The sequence below is a fragment of the Triplophysa rosa genome, linkage group LG13 (assembly GCF_024868665.1).
Source record: "Triplophysa rosa linkage group LG13, Trosa_1v2, whole genome shotgun sequence".
Lineage (NCBI taxonomy): Eukaryota > Metazoa > Chordata > Actinopteri > Cypriniformes > Nemacheilidae > Triplophysa > Triplophysa rosa.
In genome coordinates, this window is record NC_079902.1 from 19,244,659 (window position 1) to 19,265,768 (window position 21,110).

The 21,110-nt window shown below is 39.1% G+C and overlaps 1 protein-coding gene across 2 annotated transcripts; it reads right to left on the bottom strand.

Moving 5' to 3' along the window:
• Positions 1 to 54: 54 nt before the first annotated feature.
• Positions 55 to 21,055, bottom strand: n4bp3 (NEDD4 binding protein 3). 2 transcript variants are annotated; one of them, XM_057350149.1, is made up of 5 exons: positions 20,880 to 21,055; positions 4,960 to 5,403; positions 3,077 to 3,673; positions 2,195 to 2,458; positions 55 to 1,580 (listed from the first exon to the last, which is right to left on the bottom strand). In XM_057350149.1, the coding sequence occupies exons 2-5, from the start codon at positions 5,368 to 5,370 to the stop codon at positions 1,014 to 1,016; spliced, it is 1,839 nt and encodes a 612-aa protein (XP_057206132.1). In that variant the 5' UTR covers positions 5,371 to 5,403; positions 20,880 to 21,055; the 3' UTR covers positions 55 to 1,013. The 2 variants fall into 2 exon arrangements, with proteins under 2 accessions (XP_057206132.1, XP_057206133.1); XM_057350150.1 differs by lacking the exon at positions 20,880 to 21,055 and adding an exon at positions 15,505 to 16,266.
• Between the last annotated feature and the right edge of the window lie 55 nt (positions 21,056 to 21,110).

Sequence of the window (21,110 nt, forward strand, 5' to 3'; positions counted from 1 at the left end):
AGGTGTGAATAAGATTTAAGAAATCTTTTATTTACTGAATAGAGCATACTGCATGTGAATGAAAAGAAAAGTGTCAATAATTCAAAGAAACATTTGAAACTTTTATTTTACACTACTGGAAGACACATTTTAGGGCTTTTTTTTACAGAAACAAAAGGAAAAAACTAAAATTCCAAGGTTTATATGACATTGAGGTAAAGAACATCATACCTGGCTGTATAGTACAAATCTATACATTTAATACATGAAATTCAGTAGTTTAACAAGTCACAGTATAGTTTCCTAAGGGAAGATTCAACAACCTAGGATCTGAAATTAAAACTTTCTCAACAGTGTTTTCAACAGTGACGTACAGACATCTGCGAGTTTCCAGAAATGTACTTTCACATTCATGCATTTATGGACATCTTAGGTTGAAAGGAAAGCTCACCGGAGCAATCGATACACACAGAAGCTGAAGTACTTTTAGATCGGCTGTTGACATTTTTCCAATACAAGAGACAAACAAGCATATCTCTTGGGATCTGCTTTTAAAGTGCAACATGCTTTTTAGGGAATGCACGAGAACTTCTCCCCTTTCTTCAGTCTTTGACATTCGGCAGCATGAAAAATTAACGCTTTTTGTTTATAAAACTTGAATAATGTTTAGTAACTAAAGCACAAGCTATAGAACGGACAGATGCTATTACACTCAAATCAAACGGCTAATTTAAAATATGGATGTGACTTTAATTCTATGACTTTAAACGATGTTCACCTCTACACATTTTTTGACAGTGATTTATTTGATTATTTTGTAAAAAAAATCGATTTGATGCTTTAGATAAACATCTATCAAAGCAAAATCCCTTTTTATACCTCTACACAAAACATCCCATAATGTTCAGCTTGCATATTCCACTTTTTGGTTCACATGTAAAATGTGTACATTTATTCATTCATCTTGAAACAGTCTTAGAAATCACAAGTCCAAGCAGTTGTCGTCAATCTTAAACGTCGAACAACGCTTACAATCAAATTTCAGAGGACTCGATCCTCTCTATCCAAGGCAGACTGATGGACGGGTTCTCTTCCTGAAAAGCCCCGCCCCCACCTCCTGTTCCCGCCCCTTCCGCTCTGGCCCTGCCCCCTCTCAGCAATGCCAGTTCTCTCTCCAGAGTTTCATTCTTGTGGTACATCTCCAGATAGCTGCCCTGCAGCTCCTTCTGATACCGTATCACTTTCTCCTTATCGGCCTGCCACGTGCTCCTCTCGGCCTCAAAGGTGGAAACCTGCGCTTCATTCTGACGTCTCTCCAGGAGCAGTTCAGCGCGCAGACGCTCCTCTGTAGCGCTAGGTCCTCCGGTCTCACCTGCATCCGCCCGCCCGTCCTCTGAAGTAGGCGGGGGACATTTCCGCCGGGCACCCTGTAGGGCCATCTGCAACATGTCGATCTGATCGTCCTTGGATCGGATCTGATTGCGTGCCTCGTGCAGTTGAGTTTTCAAGAGGAACATCTCGCTGAGCTTCTGTGTGACCTCTGCCTGCGAATCTCGTAACTGCTGCTTTAGTAAAGAGATTTCTCCAGACTTCTGACAGACCTACACAGGGTTAAAAACCATCGAGTCAAAACATGAATAATACAAAACATGAATATGAATACTGTCAAGCATGGTTGCTATGCTTCATTTTAGCCATGCAGGGCTTTAATGCTTTGTTCAGACAAGCAGTGAAAGTTCTTTTCTGCCTATAAGCCTTAATGTGACAGTTGTTATTTTATAATTTATTCATTCTCATGTCATTCCAAACCTGTGTGACTTTCTTCATGACACAAAAGAAGATATTTTTAAGAACATTGGTCACCATTGACTTCCATTGTATGGACACAAAACCATATTTCTCAAAATATCTTCTTTTGTGTTCTACAAAAGAAAGAGTCATATACAGATTTTGAATGACACAAGAGTAAATAATGTTGGCATTTTCATTTTGCATGAATTACTATATTTCTTTACATTGAGTTTTTTGTATTTAGTTTTTGTATCAGTAGTAGTTAACATAAAAACATAACATAAGACCTGTTTAAACCCGATCTGATTTTTAAAAACCAACACATGATCCGTCTCTGTTTATCTCCAAAGAAAAAGTTGTGTCTTATCTCTTCTAAAATTCTCCGAAGCCCCAAAACTCAAAGTAAGTCTGACACCATGCATACCTCCCACTGGGTTTCCTCTAGCTGAGGATTAATGATCTGGCTTAGTGCAGCTGGACTTTGACTTTTCAGGGTCTGGCACTCCAGTCTGACAGAATCCAGTTCCTCCTGCAGCCGGTTGCGTTCTTGCTGTGCCTTATAAAGCTGCAGCTGCATGTGTCGTTGGGAACGCTGGGCCTGCTGGGATACCTGCCGAAGTTTGGCCATATACAGGTGCTTCAGCTCTGTGACTTCCTTCTCCCAAAGCCGCTGTTTCCCCTCAAAAACCTACAGTGGGACAAACCGAGACAGACACAGAGAAATGTTATTAGTTTCATTTTTGTCATTTTAATTTCTTGTTAATGCAATTTATTTGTATTTATTGCACAAATAATTATGATTTTTGTAAGTATTTTTTGGTAAAGCATCTCTTTATGTTTGTTGCAGGATATTATAGGGAATTTTGCCTCATTTTTTTATCGTAACGAATTACTCTCGGTAACCCCCACCCAATGTAATTTATTCAATAAAAAAAAGTAAAAAAATACAGCATAAAAACAACTTTTTTAAACTTCCAAATACTTTCTTTTGGACATCAGAGAGATTATACGAACATGATAAATTGAATTTTATTATGAACCTTAAATCCACAGCATGTGTCGTAAATGCTGTTGCTCATTTCACATGGGGCGTTTCTTAAAGACACGGCAGCAATTATTATGAAGATTTCAAAGAGAATGTGGAAAGTGATCGAAGAATTTGACTAACATTACATGTACAAAAAATAAATGAAAAATGTCAAAAAAGATACATTTACTGTATATATGTGTGCATGAATATGATCTGACCCCTTAAATGTATACACCAGCATCTGTATTACATGTCTGTGTTCTTTTAGATACTGACCTGCGCAATGGCATCTTCACTCTCATCCAGGTTCCTCCTCATCTGCCGCAGCTCGTGCTCCTTCTCCTGCAGCCGCTCCTCCAGATCCCTCACCACATCCTCCAGAGAATGCGACAGATCGTAGGGGGGCGGCGCCTCGCTGCCGTAGCACTGCAGACGGTTCAGCGTGGCCATGCTCTGGCAGGACATGTCAGTGACGGTGGAAGCAGCCCCCTTGGAACCCAGCGAGGTGCGATCCAGCGAGCCTATGTGGTTGATGTGCCCCATAGAGGCGCTGATTTGTCCCAAGTGAGGGCGGAACGGCGGGCGATAGGGCGGCAGGCTGTTCATGGAGTTGTGCCCAGAGTCCGACGTGTTCTCCTCTTCCTGGCCTCGGACCGCCGCCAACACGCCCTTGTTGGCGCTCGTGCCTGGCCGCGAGGGGGAGGAAGAGGAAGATGAGGTGGACAGCGATTTGGATGCCGCTTTGGCATAGGACGGATGCATGCTGTTAGTGTAGCCACTCTCTAGCTCTTCCGATTTGGACGGGTAGAGGTTCTGCATGGAACTGAAGTTTTTTGGTGTGACGGGTTTGAAAGCAGAGGGCCTGAATCGTGGCTGTAAGAGAATAAGGATAAGTCAATTATAGCATGTGCATCAGGGGAGCGGATCTACACTTAAATACTGGAGCTGTGCCAAACAACAGAAAGTAATTTAATGTAGACGGCTTTTACATCCATATTTCTTGTGTCTTGTTGAATTCGCCGCTCAATAAGGTCACTTGAGAGGAACCCTATTTGATTACAGAGATAAATTTAGCAAGCAAAGGCTGTTCACACACTGCTCGCCTGAAGGTGTTTTTATGATTTATTTCAGATTGGAAACGGGGGTGTTGCTCACTTATCAATAAATTATACTTGCTTTAGGAAAAAAATATTGCTTTTATGGACTGGACTGGAAACATTGTCTTGATTTCTGCATTTCAATTACAGGCTTTGAAAATTACGACGAGGAGATCATCAATCTTGTTTTCATTCTGTGATCGTAAATGGGAATTTTTAACACCTGCTCTTTTGGAGATTTGCTTATTGCTTATTTTTTAAATCAACAGGACTCAATCTTAATATCTAATCATGTTTTTAAAAAAATATATATTTTTTTATTTATTCATTTTTTTTTTTTAATTATTTTAAGATGCGTTAAGATGGAGTGTTTTAACACGTTACATTTTTTTACTGGATTGTAACATGCAAAAACACATCACCTTTAAAAATACGATTATTTTATTCTTTTAACTTCAAATAAATTCTTACAATAAATTAAAATATAAATTAATTTATTTTAAATTAAAAGAATATTTTTATAATAGCATTTTTAACATAAAAAACATCAACTTTAAAAATATTTTTATGTTAAAATGTTTCCGAAATATATTTTAATAATTTATTTTAAGATGAGTATGTGTGTTTTTACATGTTGAAAAATGTTTTCTTAAAATATATTAAAATATACATTTTACAGTATTGTTACATGCAAAAACATATCACCTTTAAAAATACAATTATTTTATTATTTTTACTTCCAATAAATACAAATATAAACTAATGTATTATTAACTAAAAGGGATTTCTAAAGTTGACTAGTTTTTTAAGTTAAAATACCGCAAAAATAGATTTAAATAATTTAAATATTAATAGGCCATTTGCTTCTATAATCATAATTAAAACTCATAAAAAAAACATATCATTTATAATATTTATAAATTAATAATTCAAATAGCAATAATATAATATAATTGGCTAGCACTGTTAAAGCTACTGCCATTTTAGTTATTTTCAGGTGCCGTCACAACAACAATTCCAGTAAACACAGTACTGAACAGCAATTCTTTACACATTGTATACCTTGTCAAACTTGCCACCTATGGGAAGTGAATTCTTTCCCAAATCAACTTCCTTTCCATCCCTGTGATAGACCTTAGTGTAGATGTCCTCCTCCTCAAGCCTGTGCTCTCTCTTGATGGAGGATGTTCCAGAGATGATGTGCTTGCTGCTCTTCTGTTCCTTCTTCGTAATGTTGAGATAGTTGAACAATTCTCTCTGGTTGAAACCTTTCTTAAGCAGGCCGTGGTTCTGACGTCCCAGGACCTGTGGGACAGCTCTGTTGCTCTTAATAGGTGACACGTCTGATTTTTCGATAAGGCTGCCTACACTTCCCATGACGCAGCGGCCGGATACCAGAGAGGATACTGGGTAATGGGTACCGATGGTTTTGCTGGGGTCCTGGGTCAAAGACAGGGCCTGGACTGTTGCCATTGGTTACAGGATCAAATGGCTCCTCTGGGATTTCTAAATTGGAAGAGAAAGGAAAACAGGTGAGAAACTCTTCAAATGATCACGTATTAAACCTGAAGCTGAGTTCCTTATGAAAACTGAAATTTAGTCCCGGAAATCATACTGTTCGCCCAGGGCCACTGCTAAAATGAACAAGGCCTGGTACAAAATGTTTATGATATTTTCTCCCCACACCCAATGACTAGTCTATACCAAATATGACTGTAAGACACAGGGCCCGGGACAATATTTTCTGGTTGTCCTCCTGATGGGACAGTATCTAACTGAATAAAATAAACCAGCATGAACATTCACGAATAATAAAAAAAAGAAATCCCAATGTGTTTCTATATAATTTTCCTAATGCACATTGTTGCAAAGCAGCTTTACAGAAAACATGTGAGTACATTAGAAACTGGAGGGAAAAAACTGAAAATTGGTACAGAAACAAGAAAAACACATGAAAAAAATACATAAATATCATTATGGAGCAATAAGGTGTTTATTATGAGAAAAACGGGCTAAATAGTCCATTTCTGAAACACTGTGCTAGGTATATAAGTCATGTATTAGGTTGTGTAAATGAACACTTTTTATTACAGGGTGAACAATTCCACAAAATAGGTCGAAAGCATCTGCTTTCCATTTATAAACAAGAACTGGTGTACCAACGCAAGTTCACAAATTCATTACGTAACCAGGATGATTCAAACTGGGAATCATCCCATGAACCGAATACCCTGAGAAATAGGCCAAAGGCCTTTAAAAAAACCCACAAAGCCACTTTTAATTTAGACTAAAATACTGCTGGATTAACCACTGTTCGCTTGTGACCACAAATGTTTTCTCTGCTAAGATAAACTAAACATTTCTCTTCCATCAGCACGACTGATCTACTTATCCACCCAGTATTGCTGTGCACTGGTCTATCTAGGGGTTTGAAAACAGCAGTATTTCCTACCTCCTGCTCTCTTTCTCGCAATCTATTTTCTCTTTCCAGAGCACCTCATTAAGGGCCTGTATTGATTTCACCTCCATGACCTCCTTTGCCATTGCTATAAACAAACGCCATTGGCCTCCAGCAGCCGTCAAGACAAAATACGATGCACTCCAGTGTTTTTTCTTGTGTACACACTCCTCCGGTGTGAATATATACCCACCCACACCCTAATAGGACTGATTTTACTAAGAATAAACCAAACTGTATTGAACAGCCACCAGTGCCATCTGAAAAACTCATAAATAATACAGTGACCTCGTTTGAACACTCAGGCCCAATTCTGACTCGCAGTCAAGCCGATATTGAGAAATGCATTTGCTAAGGCCAAGAATATGTCAGCGTTTGGCTAGACAACACAACTAAGCACCTCTGGGTTGTGCTGGGAGAGTGCTGCCTTCCTGTCTAATGCATCTTCACCTCTGGCACCCCACCCAAAACAAACATTTACTCCATGTGACATGCTGGAGGAGATGCATCTGCAATAACTTCGTGTAGATACACTGGAAAATAACAATAGTCATAGGATAAACAAACTGTTTTAATACATATCATACACACACCATCAGCTCCAGAACACCAACAAAATGATCATTTCACCAAATTCAAGGTTCTGCTATTGAACCCATTATGCAAATGTCTGGAGAGAACGGAGATAAGTGTGGCACTTGAGTTCAGACTCTTCAAAAAAGCACCTCATGATTTTATGCATGAGATGTGGCCGAGCTCTCCTCGGTTTGTGCCATCACAGTTCTCGGCACAAATTATAAATAAGCCATCACATAGAGTGCCACTTTAGTTTATTATTGACAGGCCGAATAGTAAAGTATCGCAACAGGAGAGGTCAGAGAAATAGGTCACAGAAAGCGAAAGGAAGTGGGCGTGGCTATGAAATATTTAGATGAACAGATGGCGAGTCGAGCTCGATGACCTAATGATGATGGTTCAGAATGGGCAGATTTATCGTGTGACTGCACTTTGCGTCATTAATACTTCATGATATTTTTCACGGCTGATTCACCACACAAGCATGTTCAGATAGATACACTTCCTCTGAGAACACAGCCAGGTGAACACCAAGCAACACTGACGAACCCAGAAACCGTATGACGTTTCACTGGAGGAGTCAGACAATTTCAAAATGGTCAATCCTGTGGGAAACAAAAACATACACTAAGGTAAATGTCTGTGCTGGAAGTATTTATGAAGGGAACTGAGGAGAGGTGGGGGTTCGAAGCCCGGTTAAAAGCAGCCACAAATATTGAAGGACAGGAAAAATGTTGCATCCAGTCCCTTTCCATCTTTCCATAATTGCCTGAGACATTGAACAGCCGGAGTAGGTTGAAAGACTAGACCTGATTTACAACCTAGTTGGACCTTCAGAGGCAGTGGCCCTTACACACACGCACGCACGCACACACTCATTATAGAAACATTTTAATTAGAGGCTAGTCAACCTCACAGCAAGAGTTCAGCTCATTTCTTTGAGACCCGAAACTTGCCGTTTTAAATGTCTTCGTGGACATCGTATAATGATCCTCAGTGCAGGATCACAAAACCTTCATAAGTGGCGTTTGCGTTTTCTGAGAAACGTTTTATTTGATCTGTAATGAGAGGTTTGGAAACATTACCTGCTTAAATCGTAAGGAAACTGAACAGAAATGAGCCTGTAATCTAGACTTTAATCTACAATGAAGTAAAATCTTACCGTCACATTTACATCTGAATATTCTGACAAGTATCAAGTGAAAATTCATATAAACGTTTTTTTAGAGCGCAATGTTTTATTGATCGGCACAGATATTTACAATAAAACAATAATGTATAAAACATCTTAAAGCCTAGGCATAAAATACATGCACTGGCAATTGTTCCTTAACAGAAGTGAGACGGATAAAAAACAAAAACAGAACACACAGAAAAAAGATCCAGATTCCAAACATACTTTCAAAAATCAAGTTAAGGCTTGCAGGCTCTCACATGAAGACAGTTCCCTGTCTAGCTTGACGCATCTCTAAATATTAAGTTCACTTCCTCCTCTGGCTCTAAACTTGCATACTGCCTTGTACATTATTACTTATTTTTGATAGAGACTGTCCTCACAAACCGACTGTGATCGGAATAGCATATTACGTTATGTGGTATATAATACTGTCTGTATGTATAAAGTGCAATTTTCTCTCTGTAGTCAAAATGATCAAATAAAAATCAAATAAGAAACAGAACATTACCACATTTTTTCAAATCTCTTTTTGGACTGTGTATCTTATAAAATGCATTAAAGTTCATACACTTTCATTGAAGGTATTTAAAAAACGATTCCCAAAATCATAACTGAGTTTCCCATCACTGAATTACGTACAACACAGTATTATATTCACGAATAATATTGCTTCACATCCCTTACACCGCTCGAGTCGCGTCCGGTATAGACATGGTGTTAGAAAAATGTCCTGTACTCAACTGTGCTATTTTGAGACAACATGAATAGAGGAACTAAAGACTATATTTTTAGTATATTAAAGGGACAGTTCCCCAAACAGCTTGTAACCAAGTTCTTGGCCACCACTGACTACCATAGTAGGAAAAGTCAAAAGTTCCCCTGAACTGTCTGCTTTGTACATTCTTCAAAATATCTTCTTTTGTGTTCACCAGAACAAAGAAAATTGTCCTACTACGGTAGTCATTGGTGGCCAAGAACCTGTTATTAATTCATAAGGGACACTATAATAACATTAAAAAATAATAAGATGGCAGTCACCGCCGAATTCTGTCGGCTGCCACCCCTGCCAGCCAGTCACGTGGCTGTCCACAGGAAATGACACATCATTCCACCGAGCTGTCCGTCATTTGCTGTCACTCCAAAACAACATTGCATGTGCTTTCAGGTCAATGATGTAACAATGCTGTGATTAGTATCGTTGTGCTCGAGGCCGCAGACAACCCCAGACATGAACCTTACACACACACAAAAAATGTAGGAACTCACTGAAGCCGATACAGATGATGAATCAGGCCAGTGTAGGGCACAACCTCTCTTATATTATTTACCAATCCTGCACGCAAACAGTCAAAAAAGGGCCCTTTCAGGTCAAATTGCCTGGAATTATGACCCAAGCTTCCAGGACCCAAGGTGACACTGTACACCCCTTTCATAAGTCACAGATTTAGTGGCGTCATTATGCTGAATATGACTCCCTGTGAAACATGACACGAGTCAAACAGTGGCGACTTCATTCATGCAGAAGCCCAATATCAACACTAGCTCTCTTTAGAAGGATTGCATCACGTTCAATAGACGTCTTATTATGGCATAGAAGCTCCATTCATTTTGCCCAGACGGGCTCTCTGGAGACATTCTGTTTAGGGTGTACAGGGTCATTTAGTCATGCTATTGGGGAAGGTCCATAAAACTTGCTCCTTCAGGGTTAGAGGACTCCTGGGGGTCAGAGGGCAAAGAGGAAAGAGAATGTCTTGATGCAGAGCAAGTGACCCGAGGGCTGCAGAGTGATCTTCAGAAAGTGGGTGTTTGAGATCAGCAATAGGAGATAACCACTTCTGATTTTGTCTTTTAAAAATGTTGTGTTTAAATATTCATGAATGTTTCAGGGAATGTATAAGATTTATTATTTTCAAGGGTATAAAAATCGATCCGTATGTTTTATGTGATAATGTAAATATAGTTACATTGTCGTTCCATAATGATGTTTTTGTGATTGTTTTATTTTAATATTGCACATTCTTTGATGTATTTAAAATCAATAATAAACTTCGCCACCATGCCTTTCCTAATGCACATCCTCATGTTATCGTCAGCCATTTTTGTAAAACAAAATATGCAATATTGATATTCTTTGACTGACTTGTAGTGTAAGGAGAAGTTCAAATGTTTTGCAATTTGCAATGATACCGTGGCATGTATTGTATTTTTCTTCTATACATTTGAAGGGATACTTCACCCAAAAATGAAAGTTCTGTCATCGTTTGCTCACCTTCGAGTTGTTCCAAATCTGTATACATTTCTTTGTTCTGATGAACACAGAGAAAGATATTTGGAAGGATGCTTATAAACAGATCCTGCCCCCCATTGACTCCCATAGTAGGAAAAATTACTTTATCTTTTTTTTGTTCTGTTGAACACAAAAGACAACATTTTGAAGAATGTAGGAAAGCAAACAGTTCTGGGGCACTTTTGACTACCATTGTATTTTGTCCTACTATGGTAGTCAATGATGGGCCAAATCTGTCTGGTTATAAGCATTCTTCCAAATATCTTTCTCTGTGTTCATCAGAACAAAGAAATTTATTAACTCGAAGGTGAGTAAATGATGACAGAATTTTCATTTCTGGGTGAAGTATCCCCAATGTACATGCCATATAAACTTGAATTAAAATCATCTATGCACATAATTTCAAAAAATGTATTTCGTCAAAATTTAAAAGCAGCAACTTAAACAACTTTTTAACTGGCTGATGTCACCAAGGCCTCTTATTTTTCACCCCCTCCTCACGTAATGGCTGTCCTGAGATCCTGAATATTCTGGTTGAAATACATCCCATTATGAAGCTAAAATAGGCTGTGAATTGCCGTTGACTTTAAACTGTATATCACCATTGACTATCAATCTCACGGCAAACGAAATGAACCTCTGTATCAACCTCGGAAAAAAACAAACATCATTCAACTGCTAGCGATGAATATTTATTACAAACATTAAAGTCTCAGAGCTTTTATTAACTCCAAAATGAACCGCAAATGAAGCACATTCGCTGAGATTGCATCTCTCTGTCACCACTCTACGGTCCAGATGTTATGTAATCCAGCATCACGCTATTGAGAGCTGATGACATTTGCCATATCGACAAAGCATAATAGACTGTCCATCTATAACACGTCACGTACACAAACAGATCTAACAAATCACAGCAACTATAGTACTTGATTCATCCATCCAAAAAAACTGGAAATGTGGTCTGGAGCAGAACCAAAGCCATGTGGAGGTGTGTCAGCCGCTGCACGTGTGTTACTGTAGTGAAGTACGCCAATAGGCTTGCGAAATGGGTCTCTGGAGGTCATTCTGTAGTCGTATTAGCTTTAATACTGTGAAGAGTCCGACATAAACCTGATCCATTGAAGTTTGTTTTAACAGACCAAATCCTCTTCCACACCCTGTCAAGACTGACCCAACAATGCTTTTTCAAACAACAAGATGAGATATTCATGCAACACTAGGTTTGGATGTTCCATTACTCGAACGTGAAAGTTTAAGAGCACTTGTCTGCATTTTTATGGACATGCTTTAAGCAGTCGCTATGGCAACTTCACACCTACCTTTTAAAACTTTCAGTATATATAGCAGGGATGCACGTTGCTTGTTAACACCTACAGAACGTTTTATGCGTGATACATCGCTTTTAAATGACACAGGCAGGTAGATGCAGTGTAGATGTAGATGCAGTTGAGTTATGTAATTATAACAAAGACAAATGCAAATGTTGCGTTTATAATAACATTAAATCAATGTGATCAGGGTTCTAAGGTAAAAAATAGGGTTTTAAAATACAGTTTATTTAATTACGCTTAGTACACTTCAATAAGTGCTCACACATTAAAGGCGGGGTGTCCGATTTCTCTTAGCCGTTGTTGATGTTCAAATCACCAAAACAGACACACCCCTACCCACATCTGTCGCTTTCGTCAGCGCTCGGCTCGGCTAATGTCCGTCCTGTGCACTGTGCACCTTACGCTGATTGGCTACAAGGTTGTTTTGGTACTCGGCCCGACTTTGTCTAAACAAGCGTAATTCGGAAATCAGACACCCCGCCTTTAGGTTTGTACGAAATACACAAAATATATAGTATTTAGTACTTCTATTCATGATGTCTCAAAATAGCACATTTGAGTACACTTAAGTCTTAAATCTTAAATTAATCTTAAAAAAGTATTTTTAGATTATGACAAAATTATTGTGAACATTTAAGTGTATGTTAGTGCATTTTTATCTGCTTTGCCATATTTCTGTTCTGAGCAATGACTTTTCTAGTCTTTGTGCTTATAGGATATATAGGGGTTAAAAATGCCCCTATATATCATATATAACTAACAAAATGTGTATAAAAAAGAACAAATTATAATAAGGGTTTGAATCATTGGCAGCGAATCGATTCGATTCAACAGGTTTTTGATTCGATTCAAAAACGATTTCTGCAATTTCAGAACGATTCGATTCGATTTGCAATGAAAATCGATTAAATTCGATTCACCGTGGAAGTCAATTAAATTCAAGATTTTTTTTGGTTAAATTTTATTCTAAATTTTATGCACAGCGTTTTCATTTACCAACTCAATTCAAGTAACCTTAAGGACTTTATTAGCCTTAAAGGAACAGCTCACTCAAAAATGAAAATTCTGTCATCATTTACTCACCCAAGTTGTTCCAAATCTGTATAAATTTCTTTGTTCTGATGAATCTCAGATTCTGTAGCCATCTTTAAGAATTGGCTGAAAACAAATCTCTTCTGTCAACACCTGACCGATTTGTTATGACTTACACTTCTTTTCTACTCTTTCTATCCTTAAAAAAAACTTAGTTTTGTATACCAGTTGTACTGCATGCACTTATGCGTTTTGTTGTCCTTATGTTGTTCCAATAGCTTCTATTGTTTACCTCATTTGTAAGTCACTTTGGATAAAAGCATCTGCTAAATGACTAAATGTAACGTAGTAGGAAAAATTGCTTTATAAATTTCTTTGTTCTGTTTAACACAGAGAAAGATATTTTTAAGAATGTAGGAGACAGCAAACAGTTCTGATGCACTTTTGACTACCATTGTAATTTTTCCTACTATTGCAGTACAAGGGTTAAGATAAAACTGACTTTTGTGGTAATGACTGTTTTCAGAATGTTTAATCCACTCTAAACAACAGCAGAGAGCATGAATTCCCATGATTCTTGAAAATCAACAAACACTGGTATTTTCTGTACTCACATCCAGCCAACAGGTGTTTTTCCATTTATCTTGATACCTTTACAAACTTTATCTTTACAGGTACCGACTAGTGTAAGAGGCCAGCCATGAGGAGGGGCAGCAGACTCTATTGTGTAACCGGCTTTTTCTGTTGACTTTTCTCATTGAGTTAACACAAGCCAGTCCCTCTTTGTCTCTTTCTCTCTCTGACCCTTTTCAGTGGAATACATGCACCCTGAGCCGAGCGATAGATTCTTTTTAGGGGAAGTAGGTTAGATAAGCAGGGCAAAATGTACATTCCTAACATTTCTGTGGAGGTAATAATTAATATGAGCTTTACGGACGTCCTGACTCGGACACTGTGATAAGACCACAAGAAAGATGTTGAAGAGAAAAATCAGCACATATTTGAAGTAGATAAGACATTTGCTGTGTTATTAGACTAAACACGGATGAAGGAATTCTCAGACCTCAGGCAGAGCAGTGGTGTGTCATACCATCACAGATAACGGGAAGTATGGTTGATCCTCAGAAATGACACCTCAGTTTGTTTAAAGGGGTCATATGACACGGCTAAAACGAATATTATCGTTTGTTTTAGATGTCATGCAATGTGTATACACGATTTAAGGTTAAAAAAATGCTGCATTTTCCACATACCGTGCATGTTTGTATCTCCTCTTTGCCCCGCCTCTCTGAAACGCGCAGATTTTTTACAAAGCTCATCGCTCTGAAAACCGAGGTGCGCTATGACTGGCCAGTTAACCAGTGTGTAGTGATTGGTCGCGCACTGCAAGCGTATAACAGAAATGTAACGCTTCTTACCATATTTGGAACATCAGGTTCCAAAGCAATTGTACCGACAGGTACGCCCACCTTACTTGCGTATACATTTGGGCGGTCTTGGTCAAATACCACGAACTGACGTAGATTTGTGGGGGTGTGGTTACACGAGGCGTTTCAGGCAGGTCTGGGTGAGCATTCGCTTTTACATAGAATGCATCTTTTGTTCCGACACTTTCATTTTTGCAATTTTACGTGTCTAATACATGCATGGGCAACTTATAACACACCACAGAAAAACACGTATTCGCGCCATATGACCCCTTTAACAAACACTGTGTTTGATTTCTGTTAAATCAGCACTTTAATATGTAGTTTGTGCTACGTAGGAGTTTCACTGTACAACCAGTTCCTTGCTCACCAGGTCATGACATCATCTTGCATTATTATTGAAGGAATGTTCTGGGTTGTGTTAAGATTTAATTAAGATTTTGAGCGTGTGAGATATGCGGTCGAAACAAAAATTAGGTTTGCAGTTATGCTGCTACAATGGATGCCAATTGAGCAAGGCATTAAAACACAATAAAAAAGACAAACATATTTTGCCTTTTATTTTGGTTCAATAAATTTCCTGGTAGAGCACAGCACTTGCAACGTCAAGGTTGTGGGTTCAATCCCACGTAATACACATACAGATTAAATGATTCATTTGAATGCGCTTTGAATAAACTTGGTACATAGATTTCCACTGTAAGTGCATGACTGTAAATGTGATTTTAGTTTTTGTATTTTTGCAATTTGATGGATGAGTCCATGTGGCAATTCACAAAATGTCACACAATAAAACTTGACCTAAATATGTATATAAACCCTATGATGGACGACAGGTGTTAAAAGACGTAAGCCCTGTCAGTGGTCTCTTTGTACACAAAGGACTGATTCTAACAATGCAACCCTTGCGCAACAGTTAGGATTACACTGTTTCCCCTTAAGAAAACAAGGATGTTGTACGAGACAAAAAAAAACAGTGCTAATCCTGTGTGTTCATTTGAGGTTAGTATTAAAGAGCTAAGCTTTTGCAGGCCATTTCAATTGCAAATAAGCTTCCCAAAGGCTACCAAAAGTCTCAGTTCACAAGATTCTTGACAGTAAACAGAATGCAACTTAATCAAGCAGACCATAATAGGCTTGTAGGCTGAGAGGATTCTTTATGATGCTGAGAGAGAGCTGAATGTCACACTGAGACCGTATCTTAAGACAAAACACCCTGTCCTTCTTATTTACTGGACGGAAAAACACTAAAGAGCATTCTTTCGAACAACACAGTGTTGCTACATAAAATAAAACAAAGTAAACAAATTGTTCACCTGAGAAAAACTCTGCCGCCTGCTTTGTGTCCCAATGTACATTTGATGTCCTGCTCATGCCGGTGAGGGGAGAGTCAATCCAAATGACCCATCAGAGCATCTCATCCTTCACTCCCACGAACCCACTGCCAAGCCGGGAAAATCCCTGAGAATGTCTCTGGTTACTCTCTCTCTATCTTGCCACTGCTACACGGATCAGCCGCATGTAAAGAAAGCGCACCATTCTATGGGGCCGGTGTGGAAGAACCAGTTCTCCTTGTTTTCTGACTTTTCTTGAATCGTGAAGGACACTACTAGTGCCATGGGCAGTAATACTGAATGCGCTGAACTGACTGACTGTTTGAAAGTGGAGGATGAAAATGGTTTGAGGTCGACAGATTTAATAGTGTTTTGAATTAGATGTTTGGATGATGGACCGCCGGTGTCCAGTGGGAAACATGCTGTGTTGTCATATTGCAATGTGTCCAAACAATAGGCTTAGTCTTGCACGCTACAGTAGGCAGTCTTGGCTCTCCACAGCATCAAATTACATTGTGATAGTGGGAGACACTTGAGTAAAATGGGGGGCTTGTTCTACACGAGAACTGTGGAGATTCAATGTCTCTCTGTCTTGGTCTCAACCAATGAGTTCAGGGTGGAACGAATGATTGAACGGCCAGAGGAAGAGGTGGTAATAAAAACAGCATTACTAAAAATACATACAAAGAAATATTGAAAAATGAAATTCTGTCATCATCATTTACTCCACGTCTTGTCATTTCTAACCTGTATGACTAACTTTCTTCTGCAGACCACAAAAGAAGATATTCTGAGGAATGTTGGTCGCCAAACAACGGCGGCACCCATTGACTTGCATTGGTTTTGTGTCCTAGCAGTGACTGGGCACCGCCGTTTACCAACATTCTTCAAAATGTCTTCTTTTGTGTTCTGCAGAAGAAAGAAGGTCATACAGGTTTGAAATGACAAGAGGGTGGGTAATGATGACAGAATTTTCATTTTGAAGGTGAACTATCCCTTTAAACATGAATAACACTTTACAAGGTTAGTTAATGCATTAGCTAACGTGAACTAACAATGAACAATACATCCATAGCATTTATTAATCTTAGTTCATGATCATTTCTGTATTTACTTATACACTTAAATCAAATCTGTTAACATCAGTAAAGGCACAAACGAACATGAACAGTTGTATTGACATTAAAGCGACAGTTCACAAAAAAAAGGAAAATTCTGTCATCATTACTCACCCTCTTGTCTTTTTAGACCTGTATGACTTACTTTCTTTTTCAGAACACAAAAGAAGATATTTTGAAGAATGTTGGTAACCGAACAACAGTATTACCTATCGACTTGCTTGTATTAGTTTTTGTCTGCGTAAAACAGAAGTCAATGGGTACCGCCATTGTTCGGTTACCAACAGTCTTTAGAATATCTTCTTTTGTGTTCTGAAAGAGCAGGTTCGAAATGACAAGAGGGTCATGACAGAGTTTTCTTTTCTGGGTGAACTATTCCTTTAACAAAGATTAATAAATGCTGATAAACTATATTGTTAGTTCAAGTGAGCTAATGCATTTACTAATGTTACCAACCAACATATTTATTACTGTAATATCGATCTTGACACATGACCATGAGCGAAATTGCTACAGGGCCAAAGAGGGTCATTCTCACCTCTGTAATGCCTCAGCTGACGTGTACACATAAACCAAACTACAGTAGGCTATGTCACTCTTGGCCAGAGATCAAGCAGACAAACACATTCTTTCTGGGAGGGAGATTTTTAGAAAAAGTCGTGTTTACATAGAGGTGATTTCACGGCCAGTCTGGCAGAAGATCAAACAGAAAAATAAATGACTTCTAAAGCAGACTTCATGATGAGTGAATGCAACCGCGTCCCAGTGAAGCTTCTTAAACACAGTGTTGCACCCTCCAGGCATTTCACTCCTGCAGATTCCATCATTTTAACCACTGCCTGGGCTGACAGGGGTTCCGGAGTTGACAGGACCTAGGATGGGGTAGAAAAACTCCAAACTGAGCAGAGATAGTATGTGGTAGGGGGATGCGAGTCTAGGCTTGCTCACAGGTATCTATCTGACTCTTGATGAGAGACGAGCAATCTGAACCGATCCACTACGAGGAGGAAAAAGCTTCCCTGAAGTTCCCCAGAAGAAACTTAAGCTTCAAGAGCTATGAAAAACAAGACCGAGAACATGCTGAAATAATAGAAGGGGAAAAGTAATGTGAAATAAATTAGAAACTATAATTTTCTGAAGAAGTGGCGCTTGCCTCTGTAAAACTCACTGCAAGCGTGTCGCAAGCAGAAAACGCACATTCATAAATCAATCAAATATACAAATCAATACAGTTCCTGGTTGTCCCGTTCATTTCTTTTTCAAATTCGAGCACATTAACTGCTTGTTCTACACAAGCAGCATCAATACAATGTCCAGAGATCTTCAAAGTTGTCAATCCATAGAAAATACCCTGTATATTTTTGGACAGCAGCCATCAGTCGGCTATAAAAAGAAACATGTACAGGAGTTTGACTCATAGCTTCTTGTACGGCAGCACAGCAAAACAACACTGTGAACTGAACATACTGTAATCTCCAATCTCAGAGTAGATTTGAATTACAACCTGTTTAACGTTATGAGAACATGTGACTGATACGTCTAATGCTGGAATCGGTACCATCTTAAAGTGATCGTCCACCCAAAAATGAAAATTCTGTCATCATTTACTCATCCTCTTGTCACTTCAAACATGTATGAGTTTCTTTCTTCCGCAGAACACAAAAGAAGATCTTTTGAAGAATGTTGTTAACAGGCCCCCATTCACCTGCATTGGTTTTGTCTGTGTCCATACAATAGAAGTGAATGGGTGCAGGCGCTGTTCGGTTACCGACTTTCTTCAAAATATCTTCTTTTGTGTCCTGCGGAAGAAAAAAGGTCATACAAGTTTGAAATGACAAGAGGGTGAGTAAATAATGACAGCATCTGGGTGAACTAGCCCTCTAACAGTTTCTGTTGTTTAAGATTAGCTGGAAACTTGACGAGAAAGAAGTGAACATGTCAAATGAAGGTCACATCTTGGAACTAAATTTTACTTCCTCATTAGTAGACCGTTTTCATTTTTCATCTTGTACTACATTGTAGGGAAAGTCCCAACCTGGGGTTAAAAAAAGTTAAGATAGGGAAGCATGATGACTCTCTAGCTCCTACAAGATACAACTGACCCTTTTGCAATTGCAGCCCATATAAATAACCAAATTAGACTATTGCCACCGCAAACAGATCAAAATAACACAGCAGTTTCACCATTACTTGGAGTGAAACTGATTCTTTGTGCTAGCAACACAGAACATTATACACAAGTCAATCCAACACCTACAAAACCGCCACCATTCTATTCAACACACAATAGACTCACGTCCAAATGTTCTTAACTGTAACCTGATATAAACAATGGCTGTCAAGGCTATTTTACAGCATTCTTTACATCCCAAAACAAAACCAGAGCATTTTGGAACCATTTTGCATAAGTGCAGTCTGGGCTTGGCTGAAAGTTGTTCCTGGACAAGCAGGACATATTATTTAGTTGAAATTTAGTAACCTCAGTTAGAGTTAGCCATGGTGTAAAGATGTAGAATATAAATTCCAGGACACCTGAATCAGTCAAAATATGACTGATTTTGAAAGTGCCACAGGAAATTTAACACACATTTGTTTTCTTGCATCAAAAAAAAAACACATCTTCATGTAACACTGCAGGAAAACCTTGTATTTACTTGATTCTCCAGCGCTCTTAACTCTTTCATTACAGTGACAGATGCTTCTCTCAACAGATAAACGCCAATCTAAAAGCAGCAGGAGAATCAAGTGTGTGTGTGCCGTCGTCCAAAGAAAACTGACTAATCCTAATCCTGCAGGGGACTTTCTCCTCCTCGGTGTCAAAGAGGTTCATGGGATAGCGGGGCAGCCTGCAGAGGTGTAGAGGAGAGATACTGTAACTCAGCAGGATTATTACAGCCGTCATTCGCTCACCTTCCATGTGCCAAGCTGTGCTGGAAGCTGACTGTGCCTGCAAAGGTCCTGTGGTTAGATAACTTTGCATTTATGGGCAACCTAGAGGCTGAGGGAATTCATTCATGACTTTGTGTTTTGGTGTTTCGTGCATGAATCTGTAAAGCGCTCACATGCTGACGCATGGTTTGGTAGCTGAGCCAAAGCCCTGCAGTGGCCAACTTTAAAAGTGTACCTTCTGATAACACCGAAGGATGATTTCCCAACAGGACACCTGCTCTCCTGACGCTTGTGCCAAATACCATTACTCACTCTTAGTCTGCATGACCTGTTTAAGGAATTACATATACTCTAAAGAAAAGAGCCTACACTTGAGTTAGAAAAGACTCTAAGCTAAGCATTATGAGAAACTCTTCTCAGACATCCATTCGGATATCCCGCACAGCCAAAAAAGAGACTCGAGACCTGTGGAAAGGCTTCACGCCCTCTGACCAGCTCCACTTGAGAGCCACTCCCACAATGGGCCGTGACTCCATAGGTCAGCGGTCCTGTAGCGGCCTCGGGTTACCAAGGTTACAGCCTGGTGGAGAAGAACGCTGCCTCGGTGTCCTTTTGTCCTTAAATTCTGGCCATCAAAAGGAGTCTAAAGTAGAGACTCCCACCCAAACATTTCACAACAGTCACTTGCAAATACACGTACACACTACGGAGTGAGCGAGATGGGCCCTCTGCGACCACCAAGGCAGATGACAGGAATGGGCAGGCTGCAATCCAGCTATGCAAATGACTGTTTTACAGTTTGTGGCAACCTATTAAGTACTGAAAAAACGTCTTTGTGACCTCACTGAAATGGAACGGACCTTCTAGGAATGCAGTGAACAACAAAAGTGCAGAAATCTTTAACTTGGGGTTTTCATTCAGTATGGAACCTGAACATTCCTGAAGACATCATGCCACAACCACCATGAAGAACAAGATCATAAATTAAATGTAATAATTTATGTTATAAAAGAATATACATTTTTGAGAAGATATATATTATATTAGTATTAATATATGATATCAGTCTGCAAACTTATTATTTACAAAAAAACAGAAGAACTACGTTCGTTCACGTCTTCTGTACTGCGATTATATAACATAAGATGTTCCTTTGCTAGATAAATTCGTTTCAATGTAAAACACACACCTGTAAAAAATTCTAGTTTAAACGCATTAAAGTTCAGTGATCAGGTAACCGTGCACCATTATCTTTCTTTAAAAACCCATACAGAGAAAAAATATGCGCTAGGCTTTATGGCGAAACTGCAGCAAGTGCAATCGGACTCTTTAAAGTCGCGTCAGACTCACCATTATTCCCCACGTTCAATCACAGCACACGAGATTGATGATCGCAAGAGGATTGTTAGTTTGTTTTAAGAGAAAACGGCGATATATTCCTCAGCGTCAATGGCGAACTGTTGAGACGCAACGGAGAGCTTTCTGAAGCACAGCACAGCTCTAGTTTCCCTCTCTGAGATTTGAACTGGTCCACTCTGGAGGAGCAGCTTCATGGTTTTATCGAAACGTCAGCGGTGTTGA